Raw genomic sequence first — 22,107 nt, 5'->3', positions numbered from 1 at the left:
ATATTAAATTATTATATTTTTAGCTTTATATATATATATGTGCGCTAACTAGATCAATATTGTTAATTTGACCCGTCGACGTAATAATGAATGTGTAATGTAAATTATCTGCACAAAACTTCAAAAGTAACGATGGTAGGCTAAATAAAAAATCTTGTTTAAATGACGATAAAAATATAATAATAATAATAACAAAAAATTAAGAAACCGTTCAAAAAAGAAATCGAATTTAAATATTGTGTAATTTCTCTGGAAATAATTGGAGAGTACGTCAACCATAATTTTTTCTTGCTTCTATTTTTAGCAACTTATCATCCATAGCATGTGGTATATCATGTAGCAATATATATTTTTTTTAAGTACTTAGTAAAATCTTATACGTTACAAATATCCTTATAAATATGAAATACCAAAACTCAATTAATTATATCCGTTGGATGGACAGCTGTTAATTATTAGTCGGACAGTGCAGATTCATTCAATTATACGATGCCAATTAGTGCAGCCGTTGCAATGAAGCGATTGTACGGGTGTCTATCTATAAATATTACATTGTTGTTTATCAGTAATTTCATGATATATATACGTGGAAAGAGTAACTGGATTGATACAATTCTATCATCAGTGTGTAGATTAATTAGCATTCAATATTTTTAGACCATATTTTGGATTGTTTCTTTTTGGCTTTTACTTATATATATTTTAGTTAAGTTTTTTTCTGAAAAAAGGCAAAAGAGCAAAACTGCTTATAATCTATCTTTGTTTTGAAAATCGGCATTATAACCTTGTATTTTTCTTATGTTTTATAAAATATATTCTACATTTTTTTTAAAAAAATAAATTGCATAAGACTTTATTTTTTAAAAATATTGTATGAAACATCTCAACATTTAAATCATAAGAGAGAATGACGGGGATTTTTCAAAGTAGGACATAAGTAATTTTGCCAATACTTAATATTTAAGTTCCAAAAGTATTTTTTTGAAAAGCATATTAGATGTGCTTTTAAAAAAATAAAAATTCAGAGGCAATTTTAACTAATAATATATACTAATATTTTATACAATATGTTATATTTATTATATTTTTGGGTAAACTGTTTTTTTAGTCCCGTAACTGGACTCCCTTATCATTTTAGTATTGTAAGTGGAGCCTGTCGCAAACTAGTCCCATAAATGAAATTTTTTTACTGTTTTAGTCCTCCGGCGCCGGAGATGCCCGCGTGGCTCGCCGGAGGTGACGTGTCCACCAGGTTTCGCTGACCTGGCGGACACGTAGATTTTTTATTTATTTTTTATTTTTTTAATTTTTTTTAAAATTTATTTTTAATTTTATTTGTATTTTTTTTATTTTTTTTATTTGGTCCAATTAAAAAAAAAATTTAAAAAATGAAAAAAAAAATTTTAATCCAAATGTCCGCCAGGTGTTGCTGACCTGATGGGACACCTGGCGGACACGTCACCTCCGGCGAGCCACGCGGGCATCTCCGGCGCCGGAGGACTAAAATAGCGAAAATTTTTCAGAATTAGTTTGCGATAGACTCCACTTACAGGACTAAAAGGATAAATAGATCCAGTTACGAAGACTAAAAAAACAGTTTACCCTATATATATATATTTTTTTTTATGTATTATCTATTTTTATTTTCACAACAAATTTGAGGTAATCAAGTGATAAATCTACAATAAATGGCGGCTATATTTTTAATTTTTTCATATCAACTATTTCTTTGTTGTTGTTTTTTGACAATTTTTAATTTTATTTAAAAAATAAATAGTTTTATATACATTACAATTTTCTAAATTTTATAAACTAATGTATACTCACTCTGCTCCATTTCAAGCGGGTCTTCCAAGTTTTATAGTAAATTAAGTTTTAATAGTATTTTATTGGTTAGTGAAAATGTATAAGTGGTTTTGACATTTTAATCATTTGATTTTATGTATAAAATAATTTTATTATTTGTAATTTAAATAAAAATTAAAAATATTTGTATGATTACTTTTTAAAAAAATTAAAAAAATTTTTTTTTAATAAGACAAATAAAAATGATAAAAATAGTATTTTGAACTAAAACGAATGGTAATCATATATATATATATATTGGTTACTTATATCATACTCACTCCCTCCATTGACAATCAAAATATATATATGGTCATTTTGATCTATCTGAAATATAATATTTTCTTTATCTATTTATTTATTGCTAATTGAGTGATAGAGGAAATAATATTTATTGTCGAAACTTGAAACTACTCACAACCAAACTCATCTCTCTATATATATATATATCACACTTCAAAAGAAAACTAATATTTAAGAAGTATATATATTATCTACACACACACACAAAAAAAAAAAAAATACTTTCGAATCAAACCATCAATGGCAAACTCAAACAAGAAAACGTGTTTAGACATTGAGAAATTGCCCAAAAAGCGTGTCTGGCGTTTCTTGGATCTCGTCCGCTGGGAAGGCTTCTGGTTCCCGCGCTCCGCCGTCCCCTCCGCCATGACCTTCCGCCACACCTTCACCGCCCGAAACGACGACGTTTTGCTCGCCTCCTCCATGAAAACCGGCACCACCTGGCTCAAGTCCCTCGCCCTATCCTGCAATCGCCGCAACGGCGGCGACGCCGATGACCCCCTCGCCGCCGAGAATCCTCATTTCCTCGTCCCCACCGTCGAGACCGCCGTCCACACCAAAAAATCCATCAAAATCGACATCTACGACGCGTCTTCTCCGCGATTGATTCACACGCACATCCCCTACTCTCTCCTCCCCGATTCGATCAAAACCTCATCGTCAAAAATTGTATACATCGCTCGGAACCCTAAGGACACTCTCATCTCATGGTGGCACTTTTTTAACTCCATCATGCCGTCGATCCCGCTCGCCAAGGCCGTCGATTCATTCTGCGCCGGCGTTCATGATTTCGGATCCTTTTTCGACCACGTGGCGGAGTACTGGATCGAGAGCCGGAAACGGCCTGAGAAGATTCTCTTTATGAAGTACGAGGAGCTGAAGAACAATCCGAAAGTAGAAATATCTAAAATGGCGGAGTTTATGGGAAAGCCGTTGGGGAGTGAGGATGAGGTGGAGAAGATTCTGTGGAAATGCAGTTTGGAGAGATTAAGGAATCTCGAGGTGAATAAGAAGGGGACGACTTATGTTTTTGTCGCGAACAAGACATTTTTTCGGAAAGGGGAAGTCGGGGATTGGAAGAACTACTTGACGCCGGAGATGGAGGAGAAGATCGACCGAATGTCACGCGAAAAGCTTGAGGCCATTGGGCTTTTTCTTTGATTCGCCCATCCGTTTGTGACTAAGTTCTTATCATCAATTATTACTGTTTTGCAATTAGTGTTCGTGACTAAGAGTTTTACTTAATTATATATATATACGACTCGACTTCACCTTGCAGAATTTGACTTAATTATATATATACAACTCCACTTGACTTTGCTTATATGAATACTTTTAATAAATGGAATATTTTTATAAATTACTTTTTTTAATAAAAAATATTATATTCAATATTTCATTTTTATTATTTTAAAATTATTTAAAACTAAACAATTCTATATCTAGATTGACACAGTTGAAATAATTTAAAATTTTAACATAATATAATATGACGTTGTAATTGCATGATAAAAGTTTGAAATATATCGTCTGTGTTAAGATTAATTATAGTATTTATTGTATGAGTTACTATCATATGTTATCAATTATATAATTATTTATATAATACAAATATATATTTTAGTACTGTATACAAGCTAAACTATTTTACAATATTTTCAAAATATGGAACAATACACTACACTTTATTCTTAATTTCAATTATCTTCTCTCTAATTAAATTATCGTGTCGAAATCAAAATAGAGCACTTTACATAGCACAAATCAAATGTATTGCGGGTGTGTTAGTCTACAAAACCTTACCCGTGTTACTCTACAAAACCTTACCCAATTTATATTATTCGTCGTAATTTTTTTTTTTAAAATCATCACATCAAAATCTTTTCTTTTTTTTTATATTTTATTAAAAATTAATTTTACATTCAAAATATAAAATCAATATCAATTTATCCTATTGTCTTCAACATGTAAGGACCTGAACATGTAAGGACAATAAAAGCCACTATCAATTAGTGTGTATAATTAAGTATTTATATTGAAATTAAGTAATAGTATTGTTGAGGACTCCCGTTTGCGGGATATGTAACTAGTGGCTTAGTTTCCCTAACAAGTACGAGCTTTTAGGTGAGACGGTCATTAGCTTCCGACATGGTATCAGAGCCTAGGTTAGGTCTCGAGTTCGAGTCATGCCCGTCCCCATTTGTGGCACTTGCATGTGCAAGTTTCGCAGACCCACTTGCACCTGAGGGAGCGTGTTGAGGACTCCCGTTTGTCATTAGTTTCCGACAAGTATGAATCTAGCCGATTTCTCTAGCCAGCAACTCTTCAGTCAACAGCTTCGAAATTCCTCCGATTTATCTTTCACTGAGGGTAAGCGACGGCATATTTTGGCTCAGTCCATGATGCGAACGGTCCGAGGTAATCACGTCGCATGTCGCATGGTAGAGGTCGGCACATCACTCTAACCCTCGACACTTAGCGAAATCGGGACTCGAAAAGGCTTCTAATCTCACCGGAAAATACTCGCCGACGCCATGAGAATATCGCTCGGTCCTCTCCTCTCTATCTCACCGGCCGGTAGCGCTCCTCCTCTCCAAACCTCTCTTGAAAAAACCGACTTACGGTTTCTTCTTAAACTTACAACCTAGTCACACCAAACCCACTATCTCTACTTAAATTACTCAATAGTCTGTTTGACCTACTTACTAACAAAAGAAATAAAATAAACTACTCAATGGGTTTGAAGTTAAAGGTTTGAGCTTGGAGTTTGGATTTAGATTTAGGTTTGAGTAAAGAAGTATTGGATCGACCGGGATAAGAAGTGGGCAAATTCATTATTTATAGAAAGACTTTTGGATAAGATTTCAACAGCTACATTTTATTTCTATATATAATACTATATCAACGTATGAATGACAAATCCCTCTACATATATATCTCTCTACGTAAAAAGCTTCCAAACCATTACAATGGCGGACTCAAAAGAGAAATCGTATTCCGAAATAATTGAGAAATTGCCAAAAGCGCGTTTCTGGGAAGCCCAAGACATCTACCACTGGGAAGGCTTCTGGTTCTGGAGAGACGTTCTGAAACTGGTTATGACCTTCCGCGACAACTTCCTCGCCCGAAACGACGACGTTTTGCTCGCCTCCCCCATGAAGACAGGCACCACATGGCTCAAGTCCCTCGCCGTCTGCATCCTCCCCGACGGCCGTACCGGCGACGCAACCGCCGCCGAAAATCCTCATTCCCTCCTCCCCACCGTCGAGGCTTCGCATTTCGCCATCAAACCCTACGAGATCGACATCTACGACGCGTCCGCTCCGCGATTGATTCACACGCACATCCCCTACTCTCTCCTCCCCGATTCGATCAAGAGCTCCTCGTCTTCCACAAAAATCGTGTACATCGCTCGAAACCCTAAGGACACGTTCATCTCCATGTGGCATTTTTACAACTCCGCTTTGTGTCCGATTCCTCTCGAGAAAGCCTTCGATTGCTTCTGCTCCGGGGTCTATAATTCCGGACCGTTATTCGACCACATGGCAGAGTATTGGATCGAGAGCCAGAAACGGCCTGAGAAGATCCTGTTTATGAAGTACGAGGAGCTGAAGAGCAATCCGAAAGTACAAATATCTAAAATGGCGGAATTTTTGGGAAAGCCGTTGGCGAGAGAGGATGAGGTGGAGAAGATTCTATGGAGATGCAGTTTGGAGAGATTAAGGAACCTCGAGGTGAATAAGAATGGGAAAGATTTTGTTAACGTGTCGAATAGGAGCTTCTTTAGGAAAGGGGAAGTCGGGGATTATAAGAACTATTTGACGCCGGAGATGGAGGAGAAGATCGACCAAATGTCGCGCGAAAAGCTCGAGGCTATTGGGCTCTTTCTTTGATTCGGAAATTCCGTTCGTGGCTAAGTCGTTATGATCAATTATTACTCTTGTTCGAGATATTTTCTCAATTATATTTATGTCTTATAATGTGTGATCAAAATATAATAACATGCAACAACAACTGCGTAAGGTTTAATATAGTTGTGTTAAATAAAACATCTAATGTCCGTTTATATTTGTAGATATATTGTATGAATATATTTGTTGCATTAATTCACATGTTTTATTTGTATTATATTGATATATATTGTGTGATGTCTCGCCCTATATAGAATGTTGTCAGCTTAGCTCTTACATTAATTTCAGTTCTTTTTTTTTTTTTGGTTATATGGGAATTCAACCGCTACCCTTCGAGTGTGTTTTGAGTAAACTCATAGCCGAACCTAATAGTCTGCAAATTAAATCTGATAAGACAAGTGGCACCAAACTTAGTAGTTTGCAAACTAGGTCTGATATAAAAAATGTTGGGGTTTGAACCCAGTAAATTGTTGTGGTGATTGAGTGTCGATCTATTTCTTTATATATATATATATCTATATATATATGTGGGAATCCGCCGCTGTTATCTTTCGGATGCGTTCTGGATAAACCCTCAGTCGAACTTAACAATCTGCAAATTAGACTTAATTAGACAAATCACATTAGACGAACCACGTGTGGCAAACAAGAACTAGCGACGTCAGTTTCTGAAACAATGATTATCCTTGGATAAGATTATTTGTATGTAATCTCGATCTTATCTGTTTACTCAAATTATATTTAGAAATTTCTTTCAATATTAAAATGTTCAAATTCAAAGCATTCACATTATTTTAGAAGGTAAATTCGATTATTATCAAGTAAAAAATGTATCATTTCTATATTTTGGTTAAGAAGCTATATAATGCCTACAAGTTATTTTGTAAAACAAAACTTTGCATAATATTTTTTTTATCTGAATATTTATTTTTAAAAAATGTTACACATTGGGTTATATTATAAAACCAAAAGTTAAAAGAATGTGTTTGCTTTGAATTCAAACTCGAATCATTATTATTTATCTAGTGTGATTTCTAATACAAAAATATATACAATTTTATCTCTCAAATCATCCTATCAAAATAAAATTTAAATCAAAATATTACATCAAAGCTTACTATTTCAAAGTGTAAATTAATATTCATCGTAATTGCATAAATTAAAATTTTAACGAATAGATGTATCTTTGTAGAGTTTTACAAATACGGCTAGATCTATGAATAATTTCAAATAAATGCTTCAATCTCATGTTTTTCCATTATTTTTTTATTTTTACTTTTGTTAAATTTTTTGGGGTTCCAATATAAATGATAAAATTTTGTAATTGAAATAGATCTTTTTAAGAATGAATGTTGGTTTCCTAATACTTTTGAAACGATAAAAATATCAATTTACTATTTTCAAAATTTTCAATAAAATATTAAAATTAATAAATGAGATTTAAAAAATGATAAACTCAAGTTTCAAACCAAAATTGTCCATTTGCATGATTTCTAACTTAATTGTTTTTTTCTCTAAAGAGTGGCTTGTTAATATTATGCGAAGTTCTTTGAGTTATCAGTACTCTTAGAAATATTATAAATTATTTTTACTTTTTCATAATCACGGGTATATATATATGGTTGTTGTTTAGTTCTTTGAGTTGTCAGTACTATTAAAAATATTATAAATTATTTTTACTTTTTCATAATTACGGGTATATATATATATGGTTGTTGTTTAGAGTCGACAAAAATAAAAACAATTTAAAAATCCGATCTGAATCCAAGTTAGACATTGAAAATTGAATGCCTAATATAAGTCTCACATTTTGCAGCTATAAATAAGGTTTATATATGTATTTAAACACGCCAAATGATATATTTCGTTTGGAGAGTTTTGAGAGTTAAAAATAAAATAAATAAATAAATAAAAATAAACATATAATACCAGCTTTGTCCTCTTAAATATGAATGGTAGATAACTTATCAGCAATTAAATTGAATGACTACGCAATTACAAATATAGTCATTCAATCGTATACTCCATCCCACATTATTTGTCCTTATTTTTTACTTTAATTCGTCTTACATAACTTGTCATTTCTTTTTTTGAAAATATAATTATACACTTTAATTACATTTTAAATCTTATATTTTATAATTTTTTTAATCTTAATTAAACTATTTAGTTATTTTAATCTTACTTTATAATTATTTTAATTAATACACTTCTTAATTATTTACTAATCATACTTTACCTAAATTTCTTTGTCTACGGTAACAGGCCCAAATTATCTAAGATTGAGGGAGTATTAATTATCACTTGACACAAATTTTCGGCCTCAATAAAAGATCAAGGCAATAAACAAAAACACCCTTCACATATTGATATGAACCTCCAACTTTTCGGCATGGATAACGGTTGATAGTCAAATCAACATAATGCTGATTTGACTTGACCAATATATGTTATAAGAGTAACTAGCATATATTTATATATGACTCAATATATTTATAATACAATCATATATTATATTATAATTCAACATATGTTATTTTATAATACAAGCTGAGATATGTATAAATATATGTTATCCTTTTAACATATGTTGATCCGATCAAATCAGCATCATACTGACTTAGTAAGGATCACCACAAGATCTGCAGCCCCAACCTTTTCCTCTCTTGTGCACGAATTTTTCTTTTAGGGTGTGTTTGTTTGGGAGTTTAGATTTTGAGTTGGAATTTGAATAGTAAAACATTTGAATTGAGTTTATTGTTTGTTGTGATATAAATAAGTATTGATGTGATGTTTTGAATGTAAAATTAGTTTTTAGTATAATATAAAAAATGAAAAATAGATGTTTGATTTAATATTTTTGGAGAAAAAAAATGATGAATAGTGGATTTGGGGTAAAATCCCCCGAACAAACACACCCTTATAGTATTCTTCAACTCTTAAAATCGTCCAAGTTCAACCCACTTGGTTTATCCAAACACTTATCATATTTAATTTCATCAAATGAAGTAAGTTGTATTGATTTGGAATTTTTTTCTATCTTTAAAACTTTAAATTTGGTAGGTTGAATCGTATGTTAATAGTATAATATTTTTCTTGCCAAATATGCATGACTTGATAAGGGAAAAATTTCGAAATTGATAAGATCCAGACAAATAGTGATTGTTAGTCATAAGCATGACTGAGGATTTTTTATTTTTTGTTTTTTCATTTGCTAGTTCAGTTTGAATTTTATTTTTTTAAAAAAATACGAAATCAGTTTATATAAAATCTTATTTTGTAAAAAAAATTATATATTCAATACTTAACTTTTAATTACTTGAAAAAAAAAATTAAAAGCAGAAAATTTTATATCTAAATTGACACAGTTGAAATAATCTAAAATTCTACGTAATATCACGGTATAATTGCATGATAAAAGTTTAAAATATTTGCATTGAATTATATTTTTGTGTCGAAATTAATTATAATATTTATTGTATGAATTACTATCTTATGTTAGCCATTCATATATTGTATATAACTATTTATATTATATAAATATATATTTTAGTATTGTCAAATTATATTTTATATATTACTAATATACTCTCTTCGTTCCACCTGCAATATTTTTTATTTTGGTCTATTTTATGTATTCTATAATATTTTTAAAATATGAAATAATACAGTACATTTTATCTTATCACATTACTCAAATAAAAAATATATATATATAAATTTGTCTCTCATCAAGTCCCTTTTTATTCTACATATTTAAATTCTCATCTCAAAATCAAAATATTGCATTTTACATAGCACTGATGAAATATATATTAAGAGTTTGTTCTTTTACAATACTTTACCCAATTTCTATTATTCATGGAAATTTTTTTTTCTAAGATATTAAATTAAACATCAATTTTTTCCTTTTTATATTAAAAAATAATAATAATTTTATATTCAAAATATCAAATCAATATTTATATATATATATATATATCTCGTATCATACAACCATTCAAATTAAAATTCAAAACTTTAACTTCAAATCGTTTTTGTCCTAACATGGTAAGGACAATAAAAGCCACCATCAATTGGTGCAACTAATTAATTAATTATATTAAAATTAAGTAATAGTGTTAAAGCTACATTTCATTGCTATATATGATACAAATATCGACATATAAATGACAAATTCTTCCACACATATCTCTACTAAAAAGCTTCCAAACCAACAATGGCGGACTCAAAGGAGAAATCGTATTCCGAAATGATTGAGAAATTGCCAAAAGCGCGTTTCTGGGAAGCAGAAGACATCTTCCACTGGGAAGGCTTCTGGTTCTGGCCAGACGTTCTGAAAATGGTCATGACCTTCCGCGACAACTTCATCGCCCGAAACGACGACGTTTTGCTCGCCTCCCCCATGAAAACCGGCACCACGTGGCTCAAGTCCCTCGCCCTCTCCTGCCGCAACGACAATGACGACAACGATGTCCTCGCCGTCGAGAATCCACATTTCCTCGTCCCCACCGTCGAGGTGGTCCATTTAATCAAAAAGCCATGTAAAACTGACGTCTATGATGCGTCGGCGCCGCGGCTGCTCCACACGCACATCCCCTACTCTCTCCTCCCCGATTCGATCAAAAGCTCGTCCTCTTCGACAAAAATTGTGTACATCGCTCGGAACCCTAAGGACACGTTCATCTCCATGTGGCATTTTTACAACTCCACTTTTTGTCCGATCCCTCTCGAGAAGGCCTTCGATTGCTTCTGCTCCGGCGTCTATAATTCCGGACCGTTATTCGACCACGTGGCGGAGTATTGGATCGAGAGCTGGAAACGGCCTGAGAAGATCCTGTTTCTGAAATACGAAGAGCTGAAAAGCAATCCGAAAGTACAAATATCTAAAATGGCGGAATTTTTGGGAAAGCCTTTGGGGAGCGAGGATGAGATGGAGAAGATTTTATGGAGATGCAGTTTGGAGAGGCTAAGGAATCTCGAGGTTAATAAGAATGGGAAATCATTCTTGGTCGCGTCGAATAGCAGCTTCTTTAGGAAAGGGGAAGTCGGGGATTGGAGGAACTACTTGACACCGGAGATGGCAGAGAAGATCGATCAAATGTCGCGCCACAAGCTTGAGGCCACTGGGCTCTTTCTTTGATTTGGCACTAACTTCTTATGGTTGATTATTACTTTTTTTTTTTTTTTTTACATAGGAATAGGAACAGCAAATTCCTACGTCATAATATACGTAACAACATGCAATAATTGTGTTAAATAAAATATATTCTATCAGTTTATATTTGTAGGTTTATTTTTATTATGTAATATATATGGTGTGATATCTAGCTTTATACAGTGTTATTTTTGTCTTATAGCATATAATGTACTCCTTTCGACTCCGCTACTGTGTCCTCGGTAGATATAAGAATTTAGGATTAGTATAATTAATAAATAATTAGTAATATATTAGTAAAAATAATTATTTTATAATATAATAATTTTATATTAAGATTAAAATAACTAATTAATCTAATTAAAATTTGAAAAAAAAAGAATTTACAGAGTAAAAATTTTTGAAATGAAATTAAAATTTATATTTTTTCCAATAAATGAAAGTGATATAATTTGTGGGACTAACTAAAATTAAAATATGGATACAGTAAGTGGGAGGATGAAGTAATATAGTAACAGTCTTTATAGGATTTGTTCACTCAATATTTTTTTGATGATACGATTTCCTATAAATATTAAAAAATATATTTATATACACATATTAAGATAACATATATTTCTTTTGTTCTAATTTAAAATATTTTTTTATCATTTTTGTTTGTCTAAGCTAAAAAGTATTACTTTTTTATTTTAGAAAAAATAATTGTAAATTAATATTACACCCACTTGGTTTATCCAAACATTTATCATATTTCATTTCATCAAATAAAGTAAGTCGTATTGATTTGAAATTTCTTCCATCTTTAAAATCTTAATTTGGTAGGTTGACTTTTCTTATGGTAATATGATATTTTTCTTGCCAAATATTCAGGACTTGATAAGGAAAAAAGTTTCATAATCGATGAAATCCAGACAACTAGTGATTGTTAGTCATATGCATAACTAATTAAGGATCGGCTTTTTATTTTTATTTTTTTTCTTTTTCCTTTTCTTTGCTAGTTCGGTTTGAATTTTATTTAAAATAATAGAAAATAAGTAAAAATATTATTTAAAATATTAATCTATAGATATGCAAAGCGTAATCTATCACAACCAATGTGGACAAGTATGTCAACATAGTAGAGTAAAAAAGACTATTTATATGAATACTTTTAATCCTTCTTAAAATATATTATATAAAACACTTAATTTTTTATAAAATATTATATTAAATAATTCACTTTATATTATTTTAAGACTAGAAAATTCTATATCTAAATGGACACAGTTGAAGAAATTCAAAATATACATAAAATCACGCTATAATTGCATAATAAAAGTTTGAAATATTTGCATTGAATTATATCTTTTGTGTGGAGATTAATTTGAGTATTTGATGTTTGAATTACTATTGTTAATGTATTTTTTCAAGTAAAATCCGAAAATATAAAATTATCTTCGAATTTGATATATTTAGTGTCTGAGATTAGGAATCTCTAAACACTCTACTCTACGGTACACAAAATAAACTGGAAAATAAAAGACTGAAATTTAAATGATGATCCCCGAATCACTGATTCGCTGTCGTTTGAAGATGATTGAAGATCATCTGCTAGTTGCTGACCCCAATCTTAAATATTCCTCAGAAGAGACGTTTCGGAATAGTCGTCAGCAACCGCCATCAACCGCCCACAACAAAATATTTTGAAACGTTGTCTGTTGGTTACGGCAACCTTCTTGCCAACCGCATAACCCAACCAACCAATCCATAGACTAATTGATCGCTAGACCAAACGATTCATTGGTCGCCCCATCAAGCGATCACCCTCTCGTCTTTCCAAACGATTTTCAATGGTCGCCCCAACCAAACGACTGAACTACTGTTCACTTAATTAGGCGACTAATTAACAGATCTTTTTCGCTTGGTCCAAACTCCGTATCCGCCGACTCAAACGATGGCGGACCAACCGACTGCAAACCATCCCATCCGACTGCAGACCATCCGACCACGGACTTTCCGACCTGCCTATCCGACCGAGGACCAACCGACCTGTTTATCCGAATGCGGACCTTCCGACCTGTCTATCTGACGAAGACCAACCAACCGCGGACCAACCGACCTGAGTGCATATTTTCTCCTTTTTCAGCCTGACTTCGTGTCGTAACTTCCTTTAAGATCATGCTATCATTATTATTATTATTATTATTATTTGTGCGTAACAACTGTCATATGTTATATCTATTTATATTATATAAACATATATCAATTTTTTTATTTATTTTTAATTGTAGTATTTGATGTATACACTATTATCATACGAGGGATGATGAATAAAGTAAGGACAATAAAGCTACCATCAATTAGTGCATCTAATTAAATAATTATATTGAAATTAAGTAATAGCATTAAAGCTATATTTTATTTCTATATATAATACTCTATATATCAACATATAAATTACAAATTCTTCTAACGTAAAAAGCTTCCAAACCAACAATGGCGGACTCAAATGAGAAATCGTATTCCGAAATAATCGAGAAATTGCCAAAAGCGCGTTTCTGGGAAGTGGAAGACATCTTCCACTGGGAAGGCTTCTGGTTCTGGCCAGACGTTCTGAAACTGGTCATGACCTTCCGGTCCAGCTTCACCGCCGGAAACGACGACGTTTTGCTCGCCTCCGCCATGAAAACCGGCACCACGTGGCTCAAGTCCCTCGCCTTCTGCATCCACCGCAACGGCGGCGCCGGCGACGCAATCGCCGCCGAGAATCCCCATTTCCTCGTACCCACCGTCGAGGTTTCGCATTTCGCCGTCAAACCCTACGAGATCGACATCTACGACGCGTCTGCTCCGCGATTGATCCACACGCACATCCCCTACTCTCTCCTCCCCGATTCGATCAAAACCTCATCGTCTTCAACAAAAATTGTGTACATCGCTCGAAACCCTAAGGACACGTTCATCTCCATGTGGCATTTTTACAACTCCAGTTTGTGTCGGATCCCTATCGAGACGGCCTTCGATTACTTCTGCTCCGGCGTCTATAATTGTGGATCGTTATTCGACCACGTGGCGGAGTATTGGATCGAGAGCCGGAAACAGCCTGAGAAGATCCTGTTTATGAAGTACGAGGAGCTGAAGAACAATCCGAAAGCGGAGGTCTTGAAAATGGCGGAATTCATGGGGAGGCCATTGGGGAGTGAGGATGAGGCAGAGAAGATTCTTTGGAGATGCAGTTTGGAGAGATTAAGGAATCTCGAGGTGAATAAGAATGGAAAGGTTTTTATTTACACGTCGAATAGTAGCTTTTTTAGGAAATGGGAAGTCGGGGATTGGAAGAACTACTTGACGCCGGAGATGGAAGAAAAGATCGATCGAAAGTTGCGCGATAAGCTTGAGGCCATCGGGCTTTTTCTTTGATTCGGCTCAGTTCTTATGATCAATTATTACTCTTGTTCGTCATTTTTTAAAAGAAAAAGTCATTATAGAGTGATGGTGTAATGAGAAATAAAGTTTTGAATCATATGTGTAGATTAATTTAATAAAATCTTCAAATTGACTTCTCATTATTTACAATGACAAGAAGAAACAGATGATAAATAAAATCTAAAGAGAAGAAAAATGACCAATGGAGAAGAAAAGAGAAAAAATAAAAATTCCACTATTGAGAGAGAAAAAAAGAAATGATAAACTTCCTTAATTACATTTTAGAAAAAGAAAAAAGAAAATTATTATAAATAAAGAAATAATCATAATTAAGAATTCAAAATAAGGAAAAAAATTATAATTATGCTAACATTTATAATTAACATTCTATGTAAGAAAATTTGTAAATAAAATAAAGTAGTCTAGGAAATTATAATATGGTAAAAATTATCTATTTGAACAAAATTCTGCATTTATGTATCCAATATGCAGTATTTTATTGCCTTTGTACATTTTTCTTTTATAATCAAGTACTTTCTGTAATTTTATTTTACGAAAAAAAAAAAAAAGTTATGATTTAATAATTGCTTATTATGTCTCTATATAAATTTGGAAATGTTATCCTTACCAAAAATATATATATTTAAAAATTAACCTAAATAATTAAAATGATTAATTTACATTTTAAAATATAACTATACAAAAATAATATTATATTGTTATTTTTTTATAATATCAATAATAATAATCTATTTCTTATTAATATAGTGTTATTGTTGTAATAAATTTTATTTTAATTTAAATATTTAGTCATCAGTACAAAAAATATCTAAATCCGTCTTAGACTGATGATTTATCAATAGGAAAAAAGAATAATACCAATTTGATCTTTTATTTTCGAGAACTAAGTAGCTCACGAGGAATGTAATCTATTTGATTTCAAAGTCTTCGTCATATGGTAGATTCTCCTATGCTTTAGCGTGTCTTGTTGATCTAATTTGTAAATTATTAAATTTAGTTGAAAATTTATTAAAAATTCACTATAACCAGTAGCAGCCGAGTTTTCAATTTTATTTTACCTTTTAAAAAGGAAAATTAGCATAGAAAGTAATTTAGAATTTCTTACTAATTACTATCTTATTATTTATTTATTAAATTATTTTAAAAATATTATATTTAATTTATATTTCTAAATTAAATAAATTTATCTAATAAATATTTCATAATATCAAAACTTAAAATATCCCTCAAACAAAACCATGCACGGACAAATAAAAGTAGGTTTGTAATCAAATCAATCTTTATCATTTAATTAATTAAGGGAAAATTGTCACCTTCCCTCTTTTTTTTTTTTTTTTTTTGTTAGTAAAGCGTACGTTTGTTTTTTTTTTTATGTTTTTGTTTGCACGTTCAAGATTAAAAAAAAAATAAATAAATAAAATATAATTAATATGTATAATTTTAAAAATAATAATAATAAATTATATGGAATAGATGAAAATTTTTTAAAAAAACTAATAAATATTATGTAGAACAGAAGGAAATAATTATTTTATCACTATTTTTTATATACTCTATTAATTTTTTATTAACTTTTTAATAAATTTCTTAAGATTTGTTTGTTTAGTATTTTGATTTGATATAATTTTTTTATATAAAGTATAAAAAATTATATTAATAATATAAAAATAATATTTTATATTAAATATTAATTTTTTGCAAAAAGATAGAATATAATATTATATATATTAAGAATGATATAAAAATAAATAAATATTAGATAAATAAAACGTTTATTATTTTATTATGACTTTACTTTTTATAGTATATTTTATTTTTATATTAAAATATTATTGTTACGCACAAAAAATAATAATAATAATAATAATAATAATAATAATAATAATAAGGTATCCAGAGTCAGTCGGTGGGTTCTCAGTCGGTTGGTTCTCAATCAGATAAGCAAGTCAGATGGTCCGCGGTCGGGCAAGCAGGTCGGATTATCCGCAGTCGGATAAATGGGTCGGTTGATACAAAGGTTGGCTGCTATGGGGGTCGGTCGAAAAAGGAAGTCGGGCTGTAATCGAAATTTAGGACCTAATACTTGTAGTTTACAACTAATCGAACACATATGAAACAAGAAACATCGAATCTTTTATATACTTTGTTAATCGAAGGAGTTCGGACTCAGTTTACCCAATATTTCAACCGACTAGCAACACTTACACACAACCTCGACCCAAACACTACCGACATCCACAGAAACGCACAATCAGCGCGATTAACAACCTAATCGAAAGAAATCTCAAGATTCTAAGCCTAAATCATCGCGGACAATCAATTACACCACGAACAGCCCATAAACATAGAATCGAGAAATCAAACCGAAGAACAGCTCTAGAACAAGCTGTAACACAACCACGGTGGATGAACTTCAAGTTCCGATGGCCAAACTCGCCGGAATGCACCAGACAGATCGATCGCGTTCGTCGGGAAAGCTAGGGCTCCAGAGGGTGAATATCGCGATAGAAGGAGTGAGGATTAATCTGTCCAGTGAACCGGGAAGCAGGATATATATATATCAGACCCCTTGGACCGGTTTGAGGGCGGTCCAGGGCGGTTCAGGCCAACCGAACCCATCCTCCAATTCATCACTCAATCGGGTCGAACCGCGGGCACGGGATCCGGGTTTCGATAGGTCGGGTCGGGTCGAAGTGTAATATGCACAAAACATCACAAATCTCCACCTTTTTGGGCATTGGAGAAAGTGCTTTAAGGGTGTCATCCCTGTCCGAGCTCCAACGATTTAGTCTTTTAACCTGCGGACTTATTAACACGGTTAATGTTCTCAAGAATTAAAACAACTATAAAAACAACTCAGCTTCACAACTAACAAAAACAGCTACATGATTAAATATGTCATGCTGAAAACAGAATTTTAAACAACAAAAGATACAAACCTTCAAGTTTTAAAGATTCTCCTAATCAAAAGTATCTATATAAACTGTTTTCTTACACAAATTGAATTTTGTTATTGATAAAACTTTTGTTCCCATGTCCGCAGGATTATACTCAGAAGGTATTTTTTCTAGTTTTAAAAAACCCTTAGACACTATATCACGAATGAAATGAAACCTAACATCTATATGTTTCGTTCGATCATGAAAGACTGGGTTTTTACAAAGCTGAATTCCGGATTGACTATCTGAAAAAACTGTTACTTCATTTTTCAAGTAGCCTATTTCATTTAATAAACCTTTTAACCACATACCTTCCTTCAATGCTTCAGTTATGGCCACATATTCCGATTCTGTCGTAGAGAGGGCAACAATATGTTGTAGTTGGGATTTCCAACTAACACAAGAACCACACAAAGTAAAGATATACGACGTAGTAGACTTCCTAGAGTCTCTATCATTCGCATAGTTAGAATCCACATAGCCATTCAGTTTTAACTCATTAGTGTGTTTACCAAATACTAGACCAACTTCAATAGTATCAACTAAGTATTTAAACACACACTTTAATGCACTCCAGTGTTCAACACCCGGGTTAGCCATGTATCTACTCAAACAGCTAATAGAATATGCTAAATCAGGCCTAGTGCACACCATCAGGTACATAATAGAACCTACAGCACTAGTATAAGGCACATTCAGCATGTATTTCACATCAGTTTCAGATTTTGGGCATTGCTCTTTAGATAAAATGAAATTAGAAGTGAGGGGGACAGCAGAAGGTTTAGCATCAACCATACAGAATTTATTCAAAATTTTCTTAATGTATGAAGACTGATTTAAAAACAGCATGTTATCTTTTCTTTTCCTAAGTATATTCATACCAAGAATTACCTTTGCATCTCCTAGGTATTTCATATCAAACTTCTTGCTTAAACAATCTTTTACATGATTAATTGTTTCCAAACTAGGACACATAATCAACATATCATCAACATATAATAGCAAGAATATGGGATGCTCACATGCTATTTTAAAATACAAACAATGATCAAAATTGCTTCTACTAAATTTCAAAGATTTCATGCATTCATCAAACTTTATGTTCCATTGCCTAGGGGACTGTTTCAGTCCATAAAGGGATTTCTTTAAAAGACACACATGATTAGGATTAGTTTTATCAAAGAAGCCTTCCGGCTGTTTCATGTAAATCCTTTCATACAAATCACCATGTAAAAATGCAGTTTTTACATCTAATTGTTTCAATTCCCAATTAAAATAGGCAACCAAAGTAAGCATGAGTCTTATAGTAGAATATTTAACAACAGGAGCAAAAATTTCATTGTAATCTATTCCCTCCTTTTGTGTAAACCCCTTAGCAACTAATCTTGCTTTAAATCTAACTCCATTTTCATCTTGTTTTACTTTGTACAGCCATTTACAATCAACAACAGAACTGTTAGCTAACTTTGGCACCAAAATCCAGGTTTTATTCTCCTTTAAAGACTTCATTTCTTCATTCATTGCATTAACCCACTCATTTCTTTGTTTTGATTTCATAGCTTCACTATATGACCTTGGTTCATTACCATCTAATGATTCAAACACATTATAAGCTAAGGAGATAACATCAACATCAAAATCATCTAACCTAGGGGGCTGTCTTACATTTCGCCTAACTCTATCCCTAGCAAGTTGATAATTTTCCAGATTTTGATCAATATTTTCAGCAATTCCAGATTCCATTCTCTCATCAACCTCATCAGAACTGATCTCCAGACCAGTCTCTGAATTTCCAGAATTAAAATCTGGATCAGAACTGGTTGTCCTGGTATCAGTTCTATTTGAGGCACTGTGATCAAGTAATTCAGCCTCTAAATTGGCTAAATTATAATGATTTTGCTCCACCTCATTCTGAGTATCATTAGGACCATTAACAGCAGTATTTTCATCATTTAAAGTCTGATTTTGCTTCACACAGGGCATTTCATTCTCATTAAATGCTACATCTCGACTAACAAAAGTTTTGAAACCTGGTTTAGTGTTTAACCATAGCCTATATCCCTTAACACCCTCGGGATACCCTAGGAACACACACTTCTCAGCCCTAGGTTCAAGTTTATCATTGAAAACACGTATAAAAGCAGAACAGCCAAATACTTTCAGGTTTGAAAAATCAATTCTCTTTCCACTCCACCTAAATTCAGGACATTCACCTTTCAAAGGCACTGAAGGTGATCTGTTAATTAAATAGGCTGCTGTAAGAACAGCCTCACCCCAAAAGCTCTTGGATAAACCCGAGGAAGCAAGCAAGCTTCGAACTCTTTCTAATAGAGTTCGGTTCATCCTCTCAGCCACCCCATTTTGTTGAGGTGTATAAGGGGCTGTTTTATGTCGCTTTATTCCATTTTCAATGCAAAAGCTATCAAACCAAGTATTGCAATATTCTAAGCCATTGTCAGTTCTCAAACACTTAATCTTCTTACCCGTTTGATTTTCAATAGAAATTTTCCAATTTTTAAAAATTTCAAACACATCAGACTTTTGTTTCATCAAAAATACCCAAACTTTCCTTGAAAAATCATCAATTATAGTCAAAAAATATCTTCTACCTCCATGTGTGGGTTCACTAGCTGGTCCCCACACATCCGAGTGAAGATATTCAAGGATATCTTTTGAAAAAATCCTACTTTCAGTAGGTTTTTGAGGAAAAGTAACTCTATGATGCTTTCCATATATGCAATTGTCACAAAATGGCACATTTGAGAAATTTCCAGCACCTAAACAACCAGTTTTATGCAGAATCTCCAATCCTCTATTACTTAAATGACCTAATCTCCTATGCCACAACTCAGTGCTGTCATGGACAGCATTCACACAAGCATCAGATTCACAAATAGGCACAGCAGACACAATATAGAGATTATTTCTCAAATCAGCCTTGAAAACTACTAAAGAACCCTTAGTTATTTTCATAAAATCCATTCCCCATTTTCCTTCTAGTCCTAAAGAAGACAAACCAGCACAAGAAAGCAAGTTATTTGACAGATTAGGGACATGTCTCACATTGCACAGCTTTAAAACATTTCCAGATTTAAATTTCAGCACAACAGTCCCTATTCCTTTAACACTGCAAACCCTATTATCAGCCATAGTCACATTACAGTTTAAAAGAGTTTTATAATCACTGAAAAATTCCTTAAAAGGAGTCATGTGATAGGTGCAAGCTGAATCTAATAACCATTCATTCTTATTAAAAGCAGTCACATTGGAACATTCAGCAGTAACAGCAAACACTTCACCTAAGCTATCATCATGAGAAATCAAATTTACTTGTTCATTTGAAGAGGTATTAATAGTGGGTGTTCCATTTCTAAAGTTATTGTTGTTGTTATTCAAGTTTCTATTCTTCTTAGGACAATTCCTAATGAAATGTGAAGTGTCACCACAATTAAAACACCGTTTAACATACTTTGAAGGGGTTTGAGATCTATTCCTAGACTTACTCCTAGACTTCTTCTTATATTGACTATTGTAGGAGTTATTCCATTGCTTATTGTTATTTGAAAAAGAGCCATTTTTATTCGGTCTAAAGGGAGATCTACCCCTAACATGCATCACTTCACCATGTGACTGTTTATTAGCTTTACTTAGTTTCAAATCCACTTCTTTACTTTTTAGACCATTTACCACAACATCTAGAGTAATTACATCCCTACCATATTTTATAGCTGATTTTACATCTGAATATGTACTAGGGATTGCATTTAACATAACAATAGAGCTGTAATCATCTATGTTTTTATCCCCTGTAAGTTTTATATCTTGAATTAACTTTGAAAAAACATCTAAATTTTCATCTATTGTCTTTGAAAGATCTAATTTGAAACTAAAGAATTGTTCTAACAAATGTATCCTATTTGGAAGTGAAGTTTCAGTATACATGTTATTTAATTTGTCCCACAAATCCTCAGCTGAACCATAAGTACCTATTTTCCTAATTACATGGTCAGCTAGGTTTAAAATAATGCACGAAGATGCAAGTTCATCAAGTTCAAACCTTTCTTCTAGAGAAAGGTCTGTTGCTTGATCAGGTTCAACTGCTTTTATCAATCTTTGAGTTACAAGAACACTTCTCATCTTTTGTTTCCAAATTGCAAAATCAGATTTTCCATCAAAAGGTTGTATATTAAAAAATGCTTGACTAGCCATGAATTTCAAAATGAAGAGAAAACCAATCTGTTTTAAGAAAAAGACACAAGAACAGGCCAAATTTCACAAGAAAAAACTACTGGTCCTAAGAACAGCCTCTGTTGCTTTAAAAAACAGATTTATTGTTTATAAAATCTCAACAAAAAATATCCACCAGATAAGAATGCTCCAGAACAGAGAAAACTGAATAGTAACTAATCCAAGGGTTAGTTTCTTGAGAAAACTAACTTAGGAGCAGTTAATATTTCATAACACACAACCAGCTTTGCACAAACTGCTCTAACTAACACTTTAACTGTCACAATAACCTCAAACA

The 22,107-nt window shown here is 32.4% G+C and overlaps 4 protein-coding genes across 4 annotated transcripts; all 4 read left to right on the top strand.

The window, feature by feature from the left end:
- The first annotated feature begins 2,367 nt into the window (after positions 1-2,367).
- Positions 2,368-3,366, top strand: LOC127245000 (cytosolic sulfotransferase 5-like). Its single transcript, XM_051265643.1, has one exon. The coding sequence runs from the start codon at positions 2,389-2,391 to the stop codon at positions 3,307-3,309; it is 921 nt and encodes a 306-aa protein (XP_051121600.1). The 5' UTR covers positions 2,368-2,388; the 3' UTR covers positions 3,310-3,366.
- Positions 3,367-5,025: 1,659 nt separating this feature from the next.
- LOC127244980 (cytosolic sulfotransferase 12-like) lies at positions 5,026-6,222 on the top strand. The gene has a single exon (XM_051265608.1). It carries the CDS (start codon positions 5,061-5,063, stop codon positions 6,039-6,041), a length of 981 nt encoding a protein of 326 aa, XP_051121565.1. The 5' UTR covers positions 5,026-5,060; the 3' UTR covers positions 6,042-6,222.
- Positions 6,223-10,311: 4,089 nt separating this feature from the next.
- LOC127245138 (cytosolic sulfotransferase 12-like) lies at positions 10,312-11,202 on the top strand. Its single transcript, XM_051265864.1, has one exon. The coding sequence runs from the start codon at positions 10,312-10,314 to the stop codon at positions 11,200-11,202; it is 891 nt and encodes a 296-aa protein (XP_051121821.1).
- A 492-nt stretch (positions 11,203-11,694) lies between these two features.
- On the top strand, positions 11,695-14,616 carry LOC127245060 (cytosolic sulfotransferase 5-like). Its single transcript, XM_051265705.1, has 3 exons — positions 11,695-11,703; positions 12,861-12,923; positions 13,735-14,616. Exons 1-3 carry the CDS (start codon positions 11,695-11,697, stop codon positions 14,614-14,616), a joined length of 954 nt encoding a protein of 317 aa, XP_051121662.1.
- The last annotated feature ends 7,491 nt before the right edge of the window (positions 14,617-22,107 follow it).

Source organism: Andrographis paniculata, unplaced genomic scaffold, assembly GCF_009805555.1.
Source record: "Andrographis paniculata isolate CXL003 unplaced genomic scaffold, ASM980555v1 Contig21END, whole genome shotgun sequence".
Taxonomy (NCBI): Eukaryota; Viridiplantae; Streptophyta; class Magnoliopsida; order Lamiales; family Acanthaceae; genus Andrographis; species Andrographis paniculata.
Note: the sequence above shows the minus strand (reverse complement) of the source record. Positions and strands in the feature narration are given on the sequence as shown.